Below are 21,126 nucleotides of genomic sequence, written 5' to 3'. Positions count from 1 at the left end.
AGCAGTGTGAAGTTTGTTGTAGTTTTTTATATCACCTTGTGTGTCAAAATTTTATTTATTTATTTATTTTTTTTTTTTTTTTTTTTGAAAGTAGATTTTTGCATGCTTTCTTGTACGAAGTCAATTGGAGCTTATTTTCATAGGCATTTTTCAAAGATTTTACAAATTTCAATCATTTTTCATTGAAAATTGTCAATTTCAAAATTGGTTTGACAGTTCATTGTCCCAGCAGCTGTGTGGATGCGACAACCTGTATTATTCTACCATGCATGGCATGTAACATATTATATAGTTTACACAGTAAAGTAAAACTTGAAGAAAATGTTGAAACGCCTAAAATTATGCTCTAAACAGCTAGCTATAAATCAGGAAAAGTCACTTTACATATGACTCCAGCTTGAAGTGTAAACGATTTTTTTTTAAATTTTCCATATGAAAATCTCTTATAAAGCTGCACAGAACTTTCAAGATATGATTGCATAAATCACGACCTCATTATACCTATGTATATGTAAGAAAACACTCTGGCTATACGCAAATATATTTACAATCCAAATAAAATAACCAAAATAACAGCAACGAAAATAAAAAAAAACATCTTGCAATCTGAATTAAAGGAATGCATATGGTGGAAATATGATATGTACGACACGATTATTTAAAACCAAAAGGAAATTCATAGTATTTGTGTGTGTGTGTGTGTTGTGCTGTGCGGTGTTCTTCGACGTCGTCGTCTTCTTGTGTTTCAAAACTTATTGGCACAGCAATATAAAGCCATAAGGAAACCAAAACGAAATGACAGAGAAAAATCCTCATGGTCCCCCTCCAAAAAAACAGCTACAAAAAAAAAAACTACAAAGTGGGCAACACAACACCAAACTAAATTTAACACCGATCAAATCTCCACTTTATGCCATGGGTGGCGGAGGTATTCCAACTACAAATATTTGTGTACACACACACACACACACACACACATGAAATCATGTTCAATTTGTTGCAGTTCTTGGGAGACTCCAACACCATGGTCATATCGTGTGCTTCTGTCCATGTCATTGCATTAAAGGAACGATATTTATGTACCCCCCCCCCCATTCCACGCCATCTCTGTATAAAATGAACGAACACCTGAATGATGTTGCTTGGCATCAGGTGTCACCCGCCTGGCCAACAAACAAACAACAACACTTTGAAGTGTGTGTGTGTGCGTTTTTTTTTTGTTAAGAATTTTTAATTAATTTCATATTGAAATTAAAAACTCTTGGGATATTTGCATTTTTATGCATTATTTCAAATTGATTCTTATTAAATAATAATAAGGCCGATGAGGATTTAAGAACAAAAAGAGAGAGAAATATTGAAGAGTTTTTTTTACTGGGAGTTTACAAACTCTTGCTGGACAATATTCTTCTTCTTCTTGCAATGACTTGTACACAGCGAAAATCAATCACCTTTTTTGATAACCCGTTGTATGATTTTTTTGTGCAAACAATTTGGAAACATTTGGTCCGTTCCAGACATCATAAATGAAAAAATCGGTTATAATATGTCAGCAAACTTAAGGCGAGAATACAAAAAATGCCTTTTTTTAATGGCTTAAGTCATTGGCTAGCTTCTCCGTAGAGGAAGAAAGGAATGTTAGGTTGACTTAGTTCGATTTTGTCCCAACTTTCCTTTGTTTTTTTTTTTTTCGAAAAAGCAAGCTGATGGTTTAAACTAGTCAAATTTATGTATTCTCACCTTTAATTGTCAGATGGGCTTACTGGCCGATCTGATGTATACATATTAAAAGGCATGGTAGAAAATACAGGTATCAACCATTGATATGTCAACATTTTTAATTTTTTTTCCAAAAAAAAGTAAATTTTAATAAATTTTCTTATACGACAGCAATCGCAGGTTGTTATGATATAAATTTTTCAACAATTTTTTTTTCATTCAAATTTTCAATTTCAAAATTGGTTTGATACTTCATTGTTCATCAGCTGTGTCGCTGTAACTGTACAGGGTGAGATGGAAAAACTGCAATCAACTTCAGACTGCTGACATTTCTAAGCCACTCGTCCGACAGCTGTTAAAATTATTCCAGTGACAGCTCATTATATTGTTTACAAGCGCACAAAAGCATTTTCGTGAGAATTTTCCAGAAAAAAACTCAAGCACCGACCTTGGTGATGGTGTGGGATGCCAAATAATAGTTTTTTTTTTTCAAAGTTTTTTAGATAGTTTTTTTTTTTGTTCTACACAGTAATTAGAGGAAAATAATAATAAAAAATCATACTGTGTCATTTTTCCAACAATGTCTAATATTTTTATCCTCCTTATGGCAACTCTGGTGTTTATTTACTCTATGGCTGTTATAATACAAAATAACAGTCTCTCTCTCTCTCTCAGTTACTACCGCTATCCTTTCAATTTAACCGATCTATACATTTGTTGCTGTGTAAATCAATATGCGTTGAGATAAAGATTATCTCTCTCCTCCCCCATCCCTCTCTTTCTCGCCCATGCAAATGTTAACCATGTAGTGTTGTTGTTAGTCTTCGTCATCATCTCGTCATAAATTGTAAATCAAGTATTGTATTTTAATTTAAGCTCAACTAAATATTAAATTACTTCAAGTCATAAATCTCTCTTGAAAATAAGCAGAAAAACTGTTTTATATCAAGTTTTGTATTTTTGTGAGATGCTGTTGTTTATGTTGTTGTGTTTGGTGTGCTTTACAAGTTTTTCATAGGTATATGAAAATATTATAGAAGGTAACCCACATATGTGTGAATATGTGTATATAACCTTAATATTATATTATTTAGGAATCCAATGATGTTCAGAATAATTATGTTTATATTAGAGCTTTTTGGCAGGTTAACCTCCTTCATTCATAGATGGGCAAGTACGCTTTCGTTTGTGTCTCCTGTTTTCTGTCAATGATCGATAAGCATCAATACACCGACTTTTCGCATAATTTCTAAGAATTATTTTTATAAAATAATATTTGAGCACATTTTAATTTTATTTCTGTCTTAAATTAATAAATAAATCGAAATTCGACACAGGAAATGTATTAAGAATTTCTCTTTCATTTTTCCCATCCTTGCCTAAATGAGTCTTTATGTTACGTATGAGCGTATTTATTGGCGGTTAATTGTTGTTTTACAAAAGAAAAAATGTGAAAATAATATGGTGTTGGGAAAAACTAATATGTGTCTGATTTGCCCTAAAATTTGTCACAATTGTTGCAAATTGTTAATGAAAGTCGTCTGTTAACACGAAAGATCTGGTAAAGAGAGCGATTTGAGAGAACATGAATTTCTCTTTCATTGTTTTCCCATCTATGCCTTAATGAGTGTTTATGTGACGTATGACGTATTTAATGGCGGTAAATTAATGTTTTACATAAGAAACATCAAAAAACAAAGGTGTTGCTGGGAAAAACTATTTTAAATAATTAAATTCTCTATCAGAAGAATCGAGTTGTTAATTTTCATTTACAAATCACTGTACATTGCTCGTCCATTTGTCACTGTGGGTATTGATATGACAAACTCATTGGTAAAGTGTAAAAAAAACAGAATCTTTAAATGTTATTTGATACCTTTAACAAAATAACAATTTCATGTCTGCTTGAGTATGAACGACGACGATGGCATGCACACCAATCTGAAAAACAAGTCATCAGACAAGCAAAACCAAACGGCCAACCAACCAGCCAGCCAACCATTCATACCAACCACGCCAAAGAAGACTTCAACTGTAGAGGGTAAAATTGTGGCAGATTCCAACACCCCAGTGTGTGTGTGTTTTTTTTTAAATTACGCAGCCGGCTTGCTTTCTTTGTTCAGGTCGTGTCGTATCGAATGTGACACATGAAACTTGCGATCCATGCCTGTCTTTGAGGCAATGATACAATTTTAGCCCAAAGTGTTGAAACACTGACCCCCCTTCCCCAAGCCCAACATCATGTGGGAATACAATAACACAACAATGTGAATATGGCTTGTTGTTGTATATGTTATGATATTAATTCACACCGGTCTTCATATGCCATTGGAAATCCAGAATTGTTGTGTTTCAAAAACTCCAAGGAATGGGTAAAATGAGATGCTGGGTTTTTGGGATTAAGGCAGCTCATATTTTTTTAAAAAAATGGTTTTAACATTCAGCAATTTTTGTAAGCATGACACACGCTCCCTTTTTCATATGGGGCCGCCACAACCACAGAAGAAATCAAATCAAATTATTATGATCCTGCAATTATTGTTATTCTGAAATATTTTCCAATTCCCAACTTTCACCAATTCCCAACTTTCACCCAGAATCTTTCTTTTTTTTTTCACTTTTTCAGGAATTTGCTGAAAACACAATGAACGAATTGCTGGGTTGGTATGGATTCGATAGTGTCGATCGCCTGGACATCTCTGCGAAAACATCAAAACTGTTGCAAACTGCCGGTCTAATCAATGCCCAACAGCAGCAGCATCAACAACACCAGATGGAGCGGCGTCGTAGCCGAAGTAATCGTGCAAATGCTCTGATGCAAATCCAACAGCAGCAGCAACAACAACAAAATGATCATTTACGTACAAGTCTGGCTGGTGGCAGTAGCGCCACTAAAAACAACCACAACAGTATTGCTAATAGCACCAGCAGCAACAACAACAACAATACCACCACATGCAGCAGCACCACCACCCGCAATAATTATCGTGGCAATGATAGCACAGCCTCGGATCATGACACACGCAGCTCACGGGATGATGATTCGAAAAGTCCACATTCTACGGGTTTGCTAACAGCAGCGCCATCTGCATTTGATGAAAAATCAGGTGAGTAGTTTTCCTAACTGTCGCCCCAAATTGAACTAAGAAACATTTTTAAGGCAGCAAACACATGGTGTGGGGAATGCATCTAGGGGCTTAAAATCACTTTGAATTGGCCGGATCTGCTATATGGGGCTAATGTCAAATGTATACAGGGCGAATTTTTATTCAAGGATGTTACAATATTTTTTTAATATTTCTTTATTTTTATTGAAAAACAAATCCAGAAACACAAGTCATGCACAGAGATGCAAAATCATACCCTTGTTCCCAAAAAAATTTTCCTCAGCAAAAAAAAAAAAAATGCATTTGCAGAATTTTTCAAAAATATTTACCTGCAATAACAAATCCCAGTATCATCATCTAATTGTGTGAATAATACTCACATCAAACCGAAACAGATAAAGGAGGTTGCTGGCAACCAAAACTGCAAAGCTGTTGGCAAATGCAGGCAACCAGACAGATTTGGCTTGCCACATATCCTATCTGCATTTCCCCCCATTGAGTTTGGAACACAAGAAGTTCATGTTTGGTTTTGCTTTCAAAAACATCTCAAATAACACTCATTAGAGATTTCATGAGGCACACACACAGAAACAGCCATGGTGTAGAACATTGTTTCCAAAGATAGATTTTCTTCATTTTTTTTTGGGGGAGGGAAATTATGCACGAAATCAATGAGGCCAGAAGAATTGAAAATAGTTTTTAATTCATTATTTGTTCTTTTGTTTTGCAGAAAATTGCTGTTGGTGCCGGCGTCCAGTGCCCGAAAATGCTCCCGAATTCTTGACCACCTCCGATGGACCCCGCTATTGCTCCGAATCATGTTTTACGCAAAGCCGCAGGGCCTCCTTTAAGAAGGCCAAAACCTGCGATTGGTGCAAACACATTCGTCATGCCGTCAGCTATGTGGATTTTCATGATGGTGCTACCCAGCTACAGTTTTGCTCCGACAAATGCCTAAATCAATATAAAATGCAAATATTTTGCAAAGAGACCCAGGCCCATTTGGATATGAATCCGCATTTAAAGGAGCAGGGCCTGGAGGCGGCCAGCAATGGTGCAAATTTAATAACACCTGATTTGTGGTTGAAAAATTGTCGCAGTCGCTCGGCCTCACCGGCATCGACAGTGTCCACATCGCCCATACCCAGCAGTTGTGGCGGGAATCTAGCAGAACGGCCAGTTATGCGGCCAAACAGTCCCTTAAGTCCACCGGGCAAGCTTACGGCAGGTGGCAACAATCCAACGCAACACTCAACATCTGTTTCAGGAACCTACAAACCCTTGATCTCAGTGGCTCCAGTCTCCAAATTAATGTCCAAAAGTCCGGGCATAATAGCAAGCGCACGCCAATCCCCCAAACATAATCGCAAGAAAAGACCCCTAAAGGCATGTCCATCCACAGAAGTTTTGAACAATCGCCCAGAACCAAAGGCAGGTGCCAGTGGTAACAGTTGTCCCAGCCTGAAACCCAAATCGTTGTTACCACCCCTGGCAGAGGCAACTCGTGGTGGCAGTTTAACTCAGAACCAGACACCCTCCCTGACTCAATTTGCAGCTTCCTGTGTCCAAGATTTACACATGAATGTGCCACCTTTGTCACCAATGTTGGAAAGTCCTGCCGGATCACAACCCAGCACGCCCCACAATTTACCACCTCCTCCTGGGATGGCAACAAATGGTGGCGGGGGACGTAGTACCACCATACCAACGGCTTTCTTTGCCACCCCACCCAATTTGGGAACGGCATCACAAGCGGGACCACTGCCTCCCCCACCCATGGGAGCAGCATTTCCACCACGACCTCCACCATCATTCATGGCCACACCTGGTGGCCCCTGGCCAAGATTTTTGGGCAATTTCATGGGTTTGCCACAGGCACCCAGTGTGATACCGCCCGATTTGTCAGCATTTAATGCTTTAGTTGGTACCCCGCCTCCAGTGACCGTAATGGTGCCATATCCTGTTATTATTCCCCTGCCCATACCAATACCAGTACCCCTGCCAGTGGTGGATTTTTATAAGGCCTATATGACAGCCGAGGAACGGCAAAAGTTCGATGAGCAACAAAATATTAAAAAGGAATCAGCGGCCGACAACTGTTCGGCAAATGATGAGCCTTTAGATTTTACCAAAACCAAGGAGTGCTGCCAGGAAAATACCGAAATACCAAATGAAACAAGAAAGTCCAGCTTTTCCCCAGACGAAGCCACTGAGGAGACAAGAGAAGAACAGCCGGATGAAGAACCCGAAACATCTCAAACGAATACCACCACAAATTCTCCCAGCAATGAAGATGGGGTCGCAGCCTCCACCATCCTACATTGTGTCATTAGCTCAGCCAGTCCGCAAGAAAAGTCACGCAACCAGGAGGAGAACTCTCCCAGTGCCACTGGCCACACTCAGACGACGGAGGAGGTAAATGCCGATGATACAGCCAACGAAGAAAACAATCAGAGGTTACCGAAATTGAAAATAACCCGATTACAAACCAAACGAACTCTCATACAAACCAAAGAATCCGAATGCTCAAGGCCGTTGCGCAAGCGTAAACGCATTATAGACTGTGATTTTCAAAAGATCGCAACAACGAAGGAACCATTCGACGACGAAGACAATGTCGATGAAACCCGTAAGAATTGTGAACCGCCGAACAATACACGAACGACGACTGATATGGAAATAGTAAAGGGCCAACAGAATAACAATAATAACAAATAATTGATAAATGCAATCTAATGTGGCGTTTCCACTGCACTTGATTCGCTCTCTATTCGTTGTTTGACCCTTAACTATGAAAAAAATACTTAATTCTTCACACAAAATTTCCTGAGCGAACACTCATATTTGTACATAGTTCAAATCAAATCACTCTCAGAACAACGAAAATGTATGTCCCATCCCTAAAAAATGAGAGCATTTATCGAAAAAATAAATTATGACATTTAAAAATTAAAACTAAAAAACTTTAATGAAATTTTAAAAATTTTTGGGAAGACTGAAAATTATGAATGAAAACTACAATGTTGAATGGCGTATGTACATTCAAACGAAAGTACATTTTGTTTTCTCTTTCATTAGAGGTACGCATTTTGTCCACGAGTTGAAATTTCCATAGAAAACTGCAAACAAAAGAGGCAATATTTTCAAAATGTTTGTATCTGCAGAAAAAAATGTTGACAAGTGTCTCTCCAGCAAAATTTAAAAATAGAAAAATACAAAAATATGTTCAAAATGTCAAAATTAATACAAAAAGTTGAAAACATGAATGAAAACTGTAAAATTAATGATATAATTATTCTTTGGAAGAAAAACAATAATTTCTTCTATTCATATCTGTGAGAATTTCATGTATTTTTGTATAAATTCCCATTTAAATCAACAAACAAATTTTTTGAAAAAATGAATTATTTTACTATGAATTACGAATCGTGCCGTATGAACGGGTTAATTCGTGTACATAATTCTGAGAGCGAACAACGTTGTTCGGTTTTCAGTGGAAACATGCTATAACCCAACAAACCAATAAAAGCAAAAAAGCACTAAGTGCTTGAAAAAAGTATTACCGAACAATAGGGCAACAGATATAAATGAATTTTTTAAATTTTGTATTTTTTATGTATGTTTATTTAAGTAAAAAAAAAAATGTAACAAAACCCATGCTGCTTTTAGTTTTTATTTAATTTTGTAGTTTTCTTTTTTATAATTTATGAAATAAATACGTAATAATTTAAGGTTGCTTTTATTTAGATAATTTTTTATGTACTTTTAAACATACCTTTGTTTATTATGGGTTATTTCGTTATCTGAAATCTTTCACAAAATTTTATTTTATTGTCCAAAGAAAAGAATTTTTTAAAAAAGTCACCCTGAGTCTGCAAAAAAAGGAAATATATTTTTGGTAAGCTTTCCAATTTGAACCAAAATCTATAAAATATTGAATTTTTAAGGTAGATGTCAAAGTAGAAATTATTCTTTACAAAATTTCAATACCAATTGCTTCGAAACAAAAGGCTGTATATCTAAAATATAAACCCCTAAAAGTGTAATTTGAAATTGAATATGGATTTTTTAGGTTAGTTTTCTGTATTTTTTCCATTTCTGGCAAAATATGCTACAAAACCTCATTTTTGGAGTTCGTCGTCAAAGAGACTTATGTTCCCAATCAAATTCCACTATGAGTCGACGAACAAAAGAAATTCGTATATGTGATATATACACTAATAACAAATCAATTTTAATTTGTAAAGGAATTTTTGTAGGTTAACTTTACATATTTTTCAATTTGCAGCAAAATAGGTCACTAAACTTCATTTTTGGAGTTGGTCTTAAAGGGAAATATGTTCGCAAGCAAATTCCACCATGAGTCGTCGAACAAAAGAAATTTGTATGTGTGATATATACACTAATAAAAAATCAATTTGAATTTGTAAATGAATTTTTGTAGGTTAACATTATGTATTTTTCAGTTTGCAGCAAAAAATCCTACAAAACTTCATTTTTGGCGTTTGGTGTCAAAGAGTCTTGTGTTCCCAATCAAATTCCACTATGAGTCGACGAACAAAAGAAATTTGTATGTGTGATATATACACTAATAAAAAACCAATTTAAATTTGTAAAGGAATTTTTGTTTTTTAACTTTATGTATTTTTCACTTTGCAGCAAAATTGCCTACAAAACATCATTTTTGGAGTTATCTATCAAAGAAACTTATGTTCCCCATCAAATTTCACTATGAGTCGCAGAACAAAAGAAATTCGTACATGTGATATATACGCTAACAAAAACCCCATTTGAATTTCTAAAGGAATTTTTGTTGGTTAACTTTAGGTATTCTTCAGTTTGCAGCAAAATAGTCTACAAAACTTCATTTTTGGAGTTCGGTGTCAAAGAGACTTATGTTCCCAATTAAATTTCACCATAAGTCACCGAACAACAAAAGTCTGTATATTTAATTTATACAACATTAAAATATCAATTCAAATTTGTTAACGAATTTTTGTAGGTTAGATTTACAATTTTCACCAAAAATTTCCAACAACACTTAATTTTGGAAGGTTGATTGTAAAGAAAAATATGTTCCCAATAAAATTTCACTATGGGTCGCAGGGTAGTGGAAATCTGTATGTGTAATACATACCCTATTAAAATATATAATCAAAAAATTTAAACATTTTCTGAAGGTTAACTTTGTTTTTTTAATGACACCAAAATCTTCCTAGTTATCCAAATCGGGGAAGATTTACGAAATGACCCATACGCATAGTTTTGTATGTTTGCAAGTCCCTATTGTACTTATTTTCTGTTAAATAATTTAAAAAATATATATATCTATTAAAGTGTGCAATTTTCAAATATCTATGTAGTTGTTTGTAATCTAGTTATTTAAGCTCAAGAATATTACTTTTAATATAGTATTATATAGAATAGTTTGTTTTTGATAATTATTTACTATTTATTTTATTTTTATTACATTTTTTTGATACTAACTCCTTAAAATAATGGAAGAAATAAGAAAATAATATAAGATATTTCATTCGATTTGTTATTGGTTTCATTGTGTAAACATTTAAAAATAGTGTAAAACATATAAACAAAAAATAAACAAAAAAATAAAATCTCTTTCAAAATCAGGAAAAAATATTTAATGTTTTTATTACGGGTAAAATGGAATTTAGGACCTAGACCTATATTTACAAACCATGGTACGCCAAACTCCCCGTTTCAATACAAATTTGGCTCTGGCTGACTCTATTAATAACATAAGCCATACATCGAAATTACTTCGCCAAAGGAAAAAAACAAGCAGTTTTATTCTGTTTTTTTTAATAAAAAATACAATTATTTGCATTCGACTTATAAATATACAAATCCTTAGGATATAAATTACAAACATAGAGTATAGTTTTTGTTGTTTTTCTCAATTATTTGTGCAACATAAAAAGCTAGGTTACAAACCAGAAAAAACTACATATATTCTATATTTATGTATTGTAAAAATTAATTAAAAATGAGGTAAAATATTATCGATTAGATGTCTACGATTTTTTTAATGACACTATAAGGTCAAAATAATTCAATTGTATATATTCCATAAAGAAATCTGACTATCCATGCCGGCAACGGCCATAATGGGAGCCCTCCACATGGCCACTGGACCAGTCGAATAGGCTATGTCCATTATGGCCCCTGATTTGTGTTCGGTCAACACGGCTAGAGGTCTTAGACTCTTCCAGGAGAATATTCTGACTCGACCATCCCAACCACCGGCAGAGAATACTTTTTGATCATTGCGTATTTTTAAGCAATTTAGCCCGGGATTTTTGAGGGCAATATCTGAGGAACGTTGAAATCTCATTGATTGTCTTTGATATGAAAACGTGGTTACTTTGTCACCTTAAACCAAAAAAAAGAGATAGGTCACTTAAAGGCAAAACAAACAAATCGAATATTCAAACCCACCAGGTCCTCCCACAACCCCCCTATTTGTAGGAGGATCATAATCCACTGCCATTGGATCCGCATCAATTTGGGCAACATCCACAACAACACCCGAACTCAGGTCCCACGTTAAGAAATGCCCACTTTCATAGCCGGCCAGACAAAATATCTGCGAGGCATGTTCGAAGGGTTTCAAACAATTCAAGGTACCCAATTTATGCGCCAGCAATTGGGCATCATCAGGTACTAACATTTGCACTGAATTCTCTGGGTCACTTGTGTGCAATACCCCAATTGTGTTTTCATCACATGGATAGAATAGCAAGGGATCATCCTGATTATTGGCATTGTTGAATAAAACCGAACGACAATAGCCGGTGTAGTTTGCAGGTATAACTATGTGACGTTTATAACCGGTATTGGTCATTTGCCATAGGGTGATGGTGCCACCCTTCTCCTGCGATATCAACAGTTCATCGTCGGTATGGTGTAGGGCAGTGATCGGTTCCTGATGACCCAGCTCGAAATGTAAACTGGAACGGTTTGTCGAGAGGTCCCATAGAAAGATTTTGCCTTTCGTGGTGCCAGCCAGCAGACGTTCGTTTCGATGGAAGCACAGCGAATTGACGGGTCCCATTTCGGCACATCTTAGGGTAAAAACGGGATCTGGAGGTAGTACAGCCATGTTTTTCTTTTTAATTTATTCTCTCCTTGTACTAGGGATGGGTAAGTCGATTTGCGATTAATCGAATAATCGACTTTTAGTACTCAAAGTTTTGAAACTTGAACTTGACTATGGACTTGGGTGAAAACCGAGTACTCGACTAATCTTAGTCGATTGCATGGTAGAAGAATACAAGTAGTCGCATCGACACAGCTGCTGGGACAATGAACTCTCAGACAGATTTTGGAATCGAAAATGTTAAATGAACAATTATTGAAATTTGTAAAAATTCTTGAAAAAAGAATATTATAACAACCTCCGATTTGCGTCGTATAAGAAAACATATAAAAATCTACTTATATTTAAAAACATTTAAATTTTTTTGACATATAAATGCTCCCAAGCGTTGATGCATCTACCTGTATTCTTCTGCCATGATCTGATAATGTTGACATTTTAAATATATTTTTGCATTTTTCTCTTTCTTTTAATTCCACCACGATATTTTGAAATTAGTGTTTTTTTGTTCCAAACTTTCCGCGGAAATTCCATTTCGTGAACAAAATGCATAGCTCGGGTCGGATAGAAAACAATATTTACTTTCATTTAAATGTACAAACGCCACACGGCATTACAATTTTTATTCATGATTTTAATTTTTACTGGAAACTTTTAAATGTTTTTAAATATTCTTTGGTTTTAAGCAGTTAGCGATGCCACATGATTTTATCGACGGCGGTATATCGCCTGCAATCACTGAAAAATGTCAACTCTGTTGTTAGCAATTCACTGAAAAATGTTAACCAAATCTAACGTTTTTTGGCGGTTTAATCTATTGCGCATAGATTACAAAGACCAGCAATTATAAATAGTTTTTTATTACAAAAGAAGTAAAAAATCTTGATCTAAATTCTTTTTTTAAAACAGTTGTTACTTTATACCCCGTTTTTATGAAGTGTTGTATATTATTTTGTATCTTAGAATCAATCAGTTTTTGGTAACCATATTTTCATAAGCACAGAGAGTAACCATGAATTGCGGTTGTGTTCAAAGTGAAACCAATACCCAGGTTATATATTTAGACAAAGACGCCGGTAGTCATACAGCTGCGGTGTCCGAGTGGTTAAGGAGATGGACTTGAAATCCATTGGGTTCTACCCGCACAGGTTCGAATCCTGTCCGCAGCGAATTGTTTTTTTTTTAATATTTTTTTTCTGAATTTTTGCAAATAACTGGCATTCATGCCTGAAGGTGAAATATCGCCTAATATTTTTGGGCCAAAAGACCTTCACCCATGTTAGAATAAATTATGACTTTACTGATTATGCTAATCTATTTATTTCAGAGAAGCCGTCTTGAGGCGGAACAAGAAATTTAATTTTATGTGGGGGGTAAGGATTACCGCGGCGGGGCCCGCATTCATCGATAGCAAATAAGTTCAGCCGTACGAATACAACCAAACAAGAAAATATATGTAGAAAAATCAGCAGACGAATATGTTCTATGCAATGTTGTTTTTGAATATCGCGTGACGCACATTGCCGGCCAATCGGAAAAACTTTGCAAAACAAAATTAGGAAAATATTTTGTAAAATTGCCAAATTGGTCATTATTATTGTTGTTAGGTGTACCTGCACTAATACAGCTGTGAATAAGAAACGACCCAACATACCAAATTGACTTGAGAATAAAATTTTAATAAGCTTTCAAAAATAAGCCTTAAGCTTGAGTAAATCTTGAGAATGTATTGAGAAATGCTTGTTTAACAATTATAGAATAATCGAAAGGGAACCCTTATTCATAAGCTTATTCTTGTAATTGCAGAATAAGCTTACGAAAGTAATATTATATCAAGCTTATTTTTTCAATGGTATAAAATATTTATTTTTTAATTATTTTACACATTTCATTCATTGATCGCCATCCCAGCTGTCGCTGCCTCCTGTTGCATTGATACCTAGATGATTTCTTTCCCCTTATTTGAGCTTCCGCATCTCCTCCACTAATTCTTCACTTCTCTTGAATTCTTGCAACTTTTTGACGCCTCTATTCTGAAATGAGATTGAAATAATATGCACTACAGATTCCCAGATTTATTATTCATCATTACCTTAGAGTTTCGTCCAGAAATGGGTCTTAAATTCGCGTGATTTTGATTTTAACCAAAGAAAATATTTTTTTGTCGACAATTTTCACAAAAAAAAATCAAAACAAATTTGTCAACAAAGGACAGATTTGAGAAAAGTTTGTGCAAAAAAGTTTTTCTCTAGCATTGTTGAGGAATTCTTACGATAAACTATTTTCATAATATTATTCTCAAGCTGTATTGTATTTTTGGTATGTTGGGTATATAGACAATAAAATGCTCAAAGATTTCATATTTCAGACATTCCAATTCAAGGATTTTGAGAAACTTTATTTTCAATTTGTACAGTAACCTAGCCCATAGGGCCATGGACGGTTCCAAAAAACTTCTTTGAGTGTACTCTTGTTGACTCCAGAAAAAGTATTCCATGGCCCATAGGCCCCATTTTTTGTTCAATAAAAAGTCATCCATTTTAAACTTTTTTTAATAAGGGTTATATTCTTTTATATTTCTCTTCAAAAGAAGTGCATAAAATCATCATTCAACACAAATGATGATACTTAATAATACAATATCATTTCAAACACTTTCCTCTTAGAACAAAAGGCCGGCTATCAAAAGAAAAATAAAAACATTCAATTGGAAAACAAAACTAACAATCAGGTGAAATACTTTAAATTTCCATTAGAATTTTAAAGAAGAAATATCTAACAATTATTAATAAAATAAAATACAAAAAAAATTCGCTCGTTTCAAACATGACGACAAGAAGAAGAAAAATGTAAACACGACACATACAACATGCCCATTGGAAAAAAAAACCGGAACAGTTTTCAATTTACAACTTAGCTCTGGTCTTGACACCAATAGCCTCTAAGACACCACACTCTTCCAAGTGTTTGTATAGTATGTCCAAATACTCATCGCGATGCTTGATCATGTGGGCAGCATGTTGTGATTTCTTCCAACATTTGAAGGTTACCTTAATGTTGGCCCGTTCCCAGTTTTCACGTACCGCATGATTGGAGGATGGCGGGCCAATGGGATCATTGTCCGAGACAAAGAACAGGGCAGGTTGTTTCAAGATGGTTGAGTGGAACATTTGGCTGGAACGCATGTAATGTATGGTTGCTTGATTGTGGAATGTTTTCAAGTGGTAACTGCAAGGAATTGGGGAGAGTTTAAAAAACAAATTCTTTGCAATTATAAAATTATTGTGGACTTACAGGGTATAATTTCTCAAAGCAGTTTGCATGCTTAGATTTTTGGGAAATATGGATTTGGGTAGTCCAACGGGAATTTCCGTAATATCGGCAGCACTATCCCATATTTGACAGGCAAAGCGATCCAGAATTTGCTTATAGCGTTCCATGTCCCGTGACATTTGCAGCATTATTTCGCCCATTTGATAGGCTCCCACCGAGAAGCCATGTACCACAATGGGGGCATAGGATTTGTTGTTCTCCAGAAACTTAATTGTTTCCGAGGCCACCACTTGGGTACCCTTGACGGGCCACAACAATTGCCAGGGGGTTATATGGACCACCATAACATCAAATCCCAGTTCAGTATAGATTTCGGCATATTTTTTCAAATGCTTTTGTTTGGCCAGGAGCCAGGCCATCATTAAAACCAAGGGATTGCCGGTGGGTTTTTTGAATCTGAAAAAGCTAAGGATTGGGTATTAAAATTATTTGTTAATTTGTTGTTGTTGTTGTTTACACACTCCAGTGAATTGTTGTCCACCTCACTTTTGAATGGCTCATTTGTATAGAGGGTCATATTCTTTGTTATTTCTTTTGTAGAAATAAAACGCCGATTTTTCAAAGGCGCCATGGCGTTCTAAAAATTAAAAATAAAAACAAAAACATTAGAGAAAAAATCCACAATATTTCAAGGAAATTCTGAAATTTTTTACGTGCATCTACAAATCTTTATGGCTGGTGGTCTACAACAAAACGAAAAAAAGAACACACAGACAAAAAGATAAAGAGAGAAAGGTCGGCCGGACTCTTCAAGCAGCCGAAAGCGCGTTGGCTTTTGTTGTTCAATTGTTACTAATTTCAATAAATTGCCTGCACTCAGGCCACAGGTGCTAAGGTTTTGAAAAACTGCAGATATTCAAACAACCGACCGACAGATCAAATGGTTGCCAGTATAATTTTGAACTGATAACGGGGCTATCGATTATAAAAAAAAAAATACAAATGACTACCAAAAAAAAAAAAAAAAGATTATGGGAAAAAACATTAATATTTTTTGTTTTTGTTTTGCGATAAAGATAAGACTATCTTTTTGCGATTATCCAATTGAATTGATTGCCGTTGTTAATGGTGGTCAATAATTGTCATTGATGGGTGCACGATGGCAAAGTTCACAATTAACCACCCACGAAACGAACGAAAAGTAGCACTTACACAATAATATGTTTTAATCAATTGATATAATTTATAAACAATTACAAGACCAATGCAAATATAAATATATTCTTTCATTTTCTTTCTTTTTTTTGCCGTCCGCTAAAAATTTCGATTCAAAAAAAATTAAAAAAAAAAATAATTTAAGTCCACTTAAATTCTAAATCACAACTATTCTTGGAGAAAACTAGAGAAATAATGGAAACGGCAAATGTGAGCAGCACATCAAATTGACTGACTGACTGTGGGGCTATTATTTACATCATCATGATGATCATGGCTTGGCGAAACACACAAAAAAAGTTCTCCACAAAAAATGTCAAACTCAGAGCTAAGCTAGACGACATGGGCCCCGCCAAAGGGGAGGTGCACAATATGAAATGGGGGAAAGGGAATATGGCCCCACGATTGCCTCAATTAAATAGTTTATTTTAGTTTGGCAAAAAAAAAAATTATCATGACAATTGTATGATGGAGCCAGCAACAATGGGGGGTGACAAAACCGCGATCACATCAAAATCATACAGGGAGTGGACAAAACCTGCCATGCCAAATAGGGCCATTGATTTTTCTATGCCAACACCTGCTTTAAACATTTTTAGAATATTAATTAAGAAAATGTTCTACTATATTGGCCAGGACAAGCTTACCTTTGCATAGACGTATGTTCACAAGCATAAAGCCTGTTCATTTTGCCTCACCCTGTGTTTCGATCGAAAAAAAAATGAAAAAACCTAACCGAGACATATGGGCAAAAGGTAAATTGATATTTTTTTAAACCGCACAAAGAGCTTGGGCGGAGTCCAACCCCTTACTTACGCCAAACACCGGGCAGTCATTTTTTCTTTATTAACACGGCACTTTTCTTGCATTAAAATTATGCTCCTGAACAAAATGTCACAAAATGGTTTCTCTTTGCAATCATGGGAAAAGAGAAAATACGATTTGAGTAAAGAAATAAAATGAAAGAGAACTAAACAAACTGCATGGTTTTGGACACCAAGATAATTTATAAATAAATTTATGAAGAATCAGAAAAATTAAATGGAAATCCGAAATAAAAATTTTTTCTAATTTCATTTTCGAAAAAAAATGGGTTGTTGCAGAGGCCAACCCCTTACTTACGCCAGGCACCGGGCATGAAAATTATGCTCTTGAACAAAATGTCAAATTGTTTCTCTTTGCAATCATGAGAAAAGAGAAAATAAGATTTGAGCAAAAAAACAAAACGAAAGAGAACTAAGCAAAGCTCTGTGATTTCTTGGAAAAACAGCATGGATTTGGGCATACAGATAAGTTCTAAATTTAAAATGAAAAATCAGAAAAAAAAAATCTGAAATAGAAAAATTAGCTAATTTCATTTTCGAAATAATGACTTACAAGTTTTTTCTTTGCGTTCTGAACTTCAAAAGCGGAGAAACGAAAAACTATTCTGGCAATTTCAAAAAAGAAAAATCCGTTAAAAATTCTATAGGACGACGTGGGGCTGCATAGGCAACTTTTGTCATAAACCATATTCAAATGCGAAACTTGAATAAAAAATTCGGTGAATAATGTAGCTAAAATCATCAAAATACCGAACATCGGGGGGTACCGTTATATGGGGGCTATACGAAGACGTGGACCTGCACAGACAATTTTCCGTCATAGGCTGTAGTAGCCATTTCGAACTTCAAATACCAAATTTGAAACAATTCCCGTGAATAAGGTTGCTTAAATCACCAAAATTCCTAAAAAAGGGAGGTACCATTATACGGGGGCTATATGAAGACGTGGACTTGTACAGACAATTTTCTGTCATAGGCTGTAGTATCCATTACGAATTTCAAACACCAAATTTGAAACAATTCCGGTAAATAATGTCGTTTAAATCACCAAAATACCAAAAAAAGGGAGGTACCCTTATATGGGGGCTATACCAAAACGTGGACCTACATCACCCATTTTCAATACCAAAAGTCCTGCAGACATAATACACATTTGACTAAAATTTTATCAACCTACTTCATTTTGTTCGGAAGCTAGAGTGATTTCCACAGACGGATAGACGAACGGACATCGCTAAATCGACATAGAATTTTTCGCTTATCAAAAATATATATATATTTATACTTTGTGGGGTCTAAAATGTATAATGAATGACAAACTTAATATACTCTCCATACTATGGCTGAGGGTATAAAAAACAAGCACCAAGACAAACGTGAGAAAATGCTTGCCAAGAATGAAAATATGAACGTGAAGAATGCTTTGTTTTAATTGTTTCTTCTTTCTTTTTTTACGAAAAATTTAAATAAATTGAAAGTACTTATTGCACGTTTTGCCTATATAAAGCGAGGCGGCGTTGACATCACACAACTGGAAATAACAAAATATTGTTTGTACAATGAGTTCCAAAGTCCAATCACATTAATTTTGACTCAATACTTTGCCGGGTATCAGATAATTATAGGACGGACAATAATATATTTTTTATGAAAATAAACAACAAAGCATGATAGATTCACAAGAAATTGTGTTAAATGAAAACAAACAAAAAAACGCTTAGTACACAGAAAAACGGACTACTATACACAACGGACAAATTTACAAACAAATTAATAACAACAAATAATTTGTGTATTACAAAATGAAATAAAAAAATCAAATAAAAATCACGCATATAACAAAATTTTGTTTTCTGTCACGAGTTGGGAGTTAGATGCAGAGCAATTTTTGTTAAAGAAAAAACTTGGTATTAGGGCAAAGAAAGCAAAAAGTGGCATTTGTGTTGCTTTTCTCCCCTCAAAAATTGAGTTTTCCTTTAAATAACTGTTTCTGGAGGAATATAGGATTTTACTTTTTTTCACAAAAATTCATAGACAAATATACAAACACGATTCTAAGAAAGTAGCGCCAGACACAGTGATTAATTTATAATAATTTTAAAATTATGTTTTTTTTTTTGCTTACATGGTGTACAAGTCTAGATATTTGGGGCTGCAATGGCATATTTAGGCTTGAAAAATTACGACTGGTTTGTTTCGAGTGGTTAGATGCTGGCAGCAGCAACCTTGATGACATCGGACCTTGTGTATATAATAGAAATTATTTGTATATATTAATAATGCATAGCAATATTGCAGCATGTTATGAACAAAAATTGTAATTTGATAAGAACAAAATAAGGCCCAGATTATTTTCAAATAGCTTGAAACTTTCAGTCTTTTAAATGTTTTACCAAAGAATGATAGTTTCGGCCAATTTCAAAATTTCTTTTAGCCTTATTTGCTATTATAAAATCAACATTTTGTTTAACATGACTTCTTACTGATATGGGTAGAGTGTGTGATGTTTTTTTTTTTTTTTGAACGGAAAAAGGAATGGGTTATTTTGGAATCAAACAGTCTACACATATCATTTACAAGATAAACATGGATTTCAACAGCGAAAATTGGGGGTTTCAAAGGAAAGGAAATGGCAAACTCATCTCGCAAATTGGTGGCATGATTTTTGTTTACCTATAGCGGCATTCGTGGCAAAACCTTGTGTCTTAAATGTTGTCATAGAATTATGCATTCTAGTGTTGTTGGCCGTAGCAGTATTGTTGTTGCTGCTGCTGCTGTTGTTGTTGGAATATGCACCTGAAGTGGTTGTCCTAACAAAACACAAACGAGCTGGTGCCGAATTAATGGCAAAACGGGATAACGAAGCCATCGTTCAACTGAAAACGTAAAAAATTAAATAGGTACTTTAATCTAACCGGTAATTTAGTTTAAAAAAAATAGATATTAACAAAAAAAAAGTGAAACAAATTAGTACAGCATTGGGTTTTTAGTAGAAAAATATGGGATAGGGATCATCGAAACTTCAGCGGAGGACCTTTTCAATTAAAACTAACCACATAGCCATAACAATTAAAAACCTTACTTCGTAATTGGAAATAAATTGGTTTCGTGTCGCTTGACAACATTTACCCACCCCGGCCGGTACTCCTCACTCACGCATAAAGATATCATTCAACTGTGTCGGCTGCCATACATACCAATTACATAGCGACCAACGACATGCATAGATTTAAATATATACATACAAATTTTTATATGAAAAAAATACACAATATCAACAAAATAAAGACTTTTGTGCATAACGAGACTTTGGACCCTGTATGTGTATAATTGGAGGTATATAGAGTGCCCCCTGCAGAAGACACAAGTGCAGAGGAACGAGGACAAAGATACATTGTGGATGCATACATGGATGCACAAGACATGAAAAAAAAAAGACAATGAACTTTGGACAGGAAAAAGTGTATGGCATTCATAATTTTATAGATAATACTTTGATATTTGTTCTTAAATATACTATGGCATTTAATAAATTTAAGCAACAACGAATCAAGATAGAACCAGTAAAAAATCAATACCAACTAAAATACACATAAACCGGACTTACGTGTACGTCTTCTTGTCTCTTTTTGCTCTGGTAGTTGTATCCAACGATCGTATGATTTGCGTTATTATTGATTTTTATCGTAACCTCTTTAATTGGATTTATTTTTAATATTTTTTCGTTGTCTGGTTACTTCCTTTCTCACGGCCCCAAGTGAAAGAGTAGATTCCTTCCTCCAAACACCAAACCAAAACTTGCAATAAAAAATTGCAGTTAGAACTGACAAACAATCAATGGTGCAATCGATAGTTGCTGTAACATCGA

At 34.8% G+C, this 21,126-nt stretch overlaps 2 protein-coding genes, 2 long non-coding RNA genes and 1 other non-coding gene across 10 annotated transcripts; 2 read left to right on the top strand and 3 right to left on the bottom strand.

Annotated features, from left to right (window-relative positions):
* Window positions 1-3,402: 3,402 nt before the first annotated feature.
* Window positions 3,403-8,153, top strand: LOC131800544 (sine oculis-binding protein homolog). 2 transcript variants are annotated; one of them, XM_059123605.1, is made up of 3 exons: window positions 3,403-3,525; window positions 4,346-4,826; window positions 5,557-8,153. In XM_059123605.1, exons 2-3 carry the CDS (start codon window positions 4,364-4,366, stop codon window positions 7,542-7,544), a joined length of 2,451 nt encoding a protein of 816 aa, XP_058979588.1. In that variant the 5' UTR covers window positions 3,403-3,525; window positions 4,346-4,363; the 3' UTR covers window positions 7,545-8,153. The 2 variants fall into 2 exon arrangements, with proteins under 2 accessions (XP_058979588.1, XP_058979587.1); XM_059123604.1 differs by having other exon boundaries at window positions 3,410-3,552; window positions 5,557-8,152.
* Window positions 8,154-10,453: 2,300 nt separating this feature from the next.
* LOC131802880 (guanine nucleotide-binding protein subunit beta-like protein 1) lies at window positions 10,454-12,030 on the bottom strand. Its single transcript, XM_059123606.1, has 2 exons — window positions 11,286-12,030; window positions 10,454-11,219 (listed from the first exon to the last, which is right to left on the bottom strand). Exons 1-2 carry the CDS (start codon window positions 11,947-11,949, stop codon window positions 10,900-10,902), a joined length of 984 nt encoding a protein of 327 aa, XP_058979589.1. The 5' UTR covers window positions 11,950-12,030; the 3' UTR covers window positions 10,454-10,899.
* A 1,003-nt stretch (window positions 12,031-13,033) lies between these two features.
* Window positions 13,034-13,115, top strand: TRNAS-UGA (transfer RNA serine (anticodon UGA)). Its single transcript has one exon. It is a non-coding gene; the product is annotated as a tRNA-Ser (tRNA).
* Window positions 13,116-13,784: 669 nt separating this feature from the next.
* LOC131802877 (uncharacterized) lies at window positions 13,785-14,130 on the bottom strand. Its single transcript, XR_009342413.1, has 2 exons — window positions 14,039-14,130; window positions 13,785-13,974 (listed from the first exon to the last, which is right to left on the bottom strand). It is a non-coding gene; the product is annotated as an uncharacterized LOC131802877 (long non-coding RNA).
* Window positions 14,131-14,484: 354 nt separating this feature from the next.
* On the bottom strand, window positions 14,485-21,073 carry LOC105262091 (uncharacterized). Of its 5 annotated transcripts, none has more exons than XR_009342408.1 (6): window positions 20,866-21,073; window positions 19,932-20,134; window positions 19,384-19,499; window positions 15,741-15,856; window positions 15,241-15,684; window positions 14,485-15,174 (listed from the first exon to the last, which is right to left on the bottom strand). It is a non-coding gene; the product is annotated as an uncharacterized LOC105262091 (long non-coding RNA). The 5 variants fall into 5 exon arrangements; XR_009342409.1 differs by having other exon boundaries at window positions 15,241-15,675; window positions 20,866-21,072; XR_009342412.1 differs by lacking the exons at window positions 19,384-19,499; window positions 19,932-20,134 and having other exon boundaries at window positions 15,241-15,675; window positions 20,866-21,071.
* Window positions 21,074-21,126: the final 53 nt, after the last annotated feature.

The sequence above is a fragment of the Musca domestica genome, unplaced genomic scaffold (genome assembly GCF_030504385.1).
Source record: "Musca domestica strain aabys unplaced genomic scaffold, Musca_domestica.polishedcontigs.V.1.1 25, whole genome shotgun sequence".
Classification (NCBI taxonomy): domain Eukaryota; kingdom Metazoa; phylum Arthropoda; class Insecta; order Diptera; family Muscidae; genus Musca; species Musca domestica.
The sequence above is the reverse complement of the archived record's forward strand: the minus strand, read 5'-3'. Positions and strand labels throughout refer to the sequence as shown.

Excerpts from the sequence above, each read along its gene's own strand:
- LOC131800544 (XM_059123604.1), top strand. Across the intron at positions 4,827-5,556 it reads TGCATTTGATGAAAAATCAG|AAAATTGCTGTTGGTGCCGG; the intron begins GTGAGTAGTTTT and ends TTTGTTTTGCAG.
- LOC131802880 (XM_059123606.1), bottom strand. The coding sequence starts at position 11,949 with ATGGCTGTACTACCTCCAGATCCCGTTTTTACCCTAAGATGTGCCGAA. Across the intron at positions 11,220-11,285 it reads GGGGGTTGTGGGAGGACCTG|GTGACAAAGTAACCACGTTT; the intron begins GTGGGTTTGAAT and ends TTTTGGTTTAAG.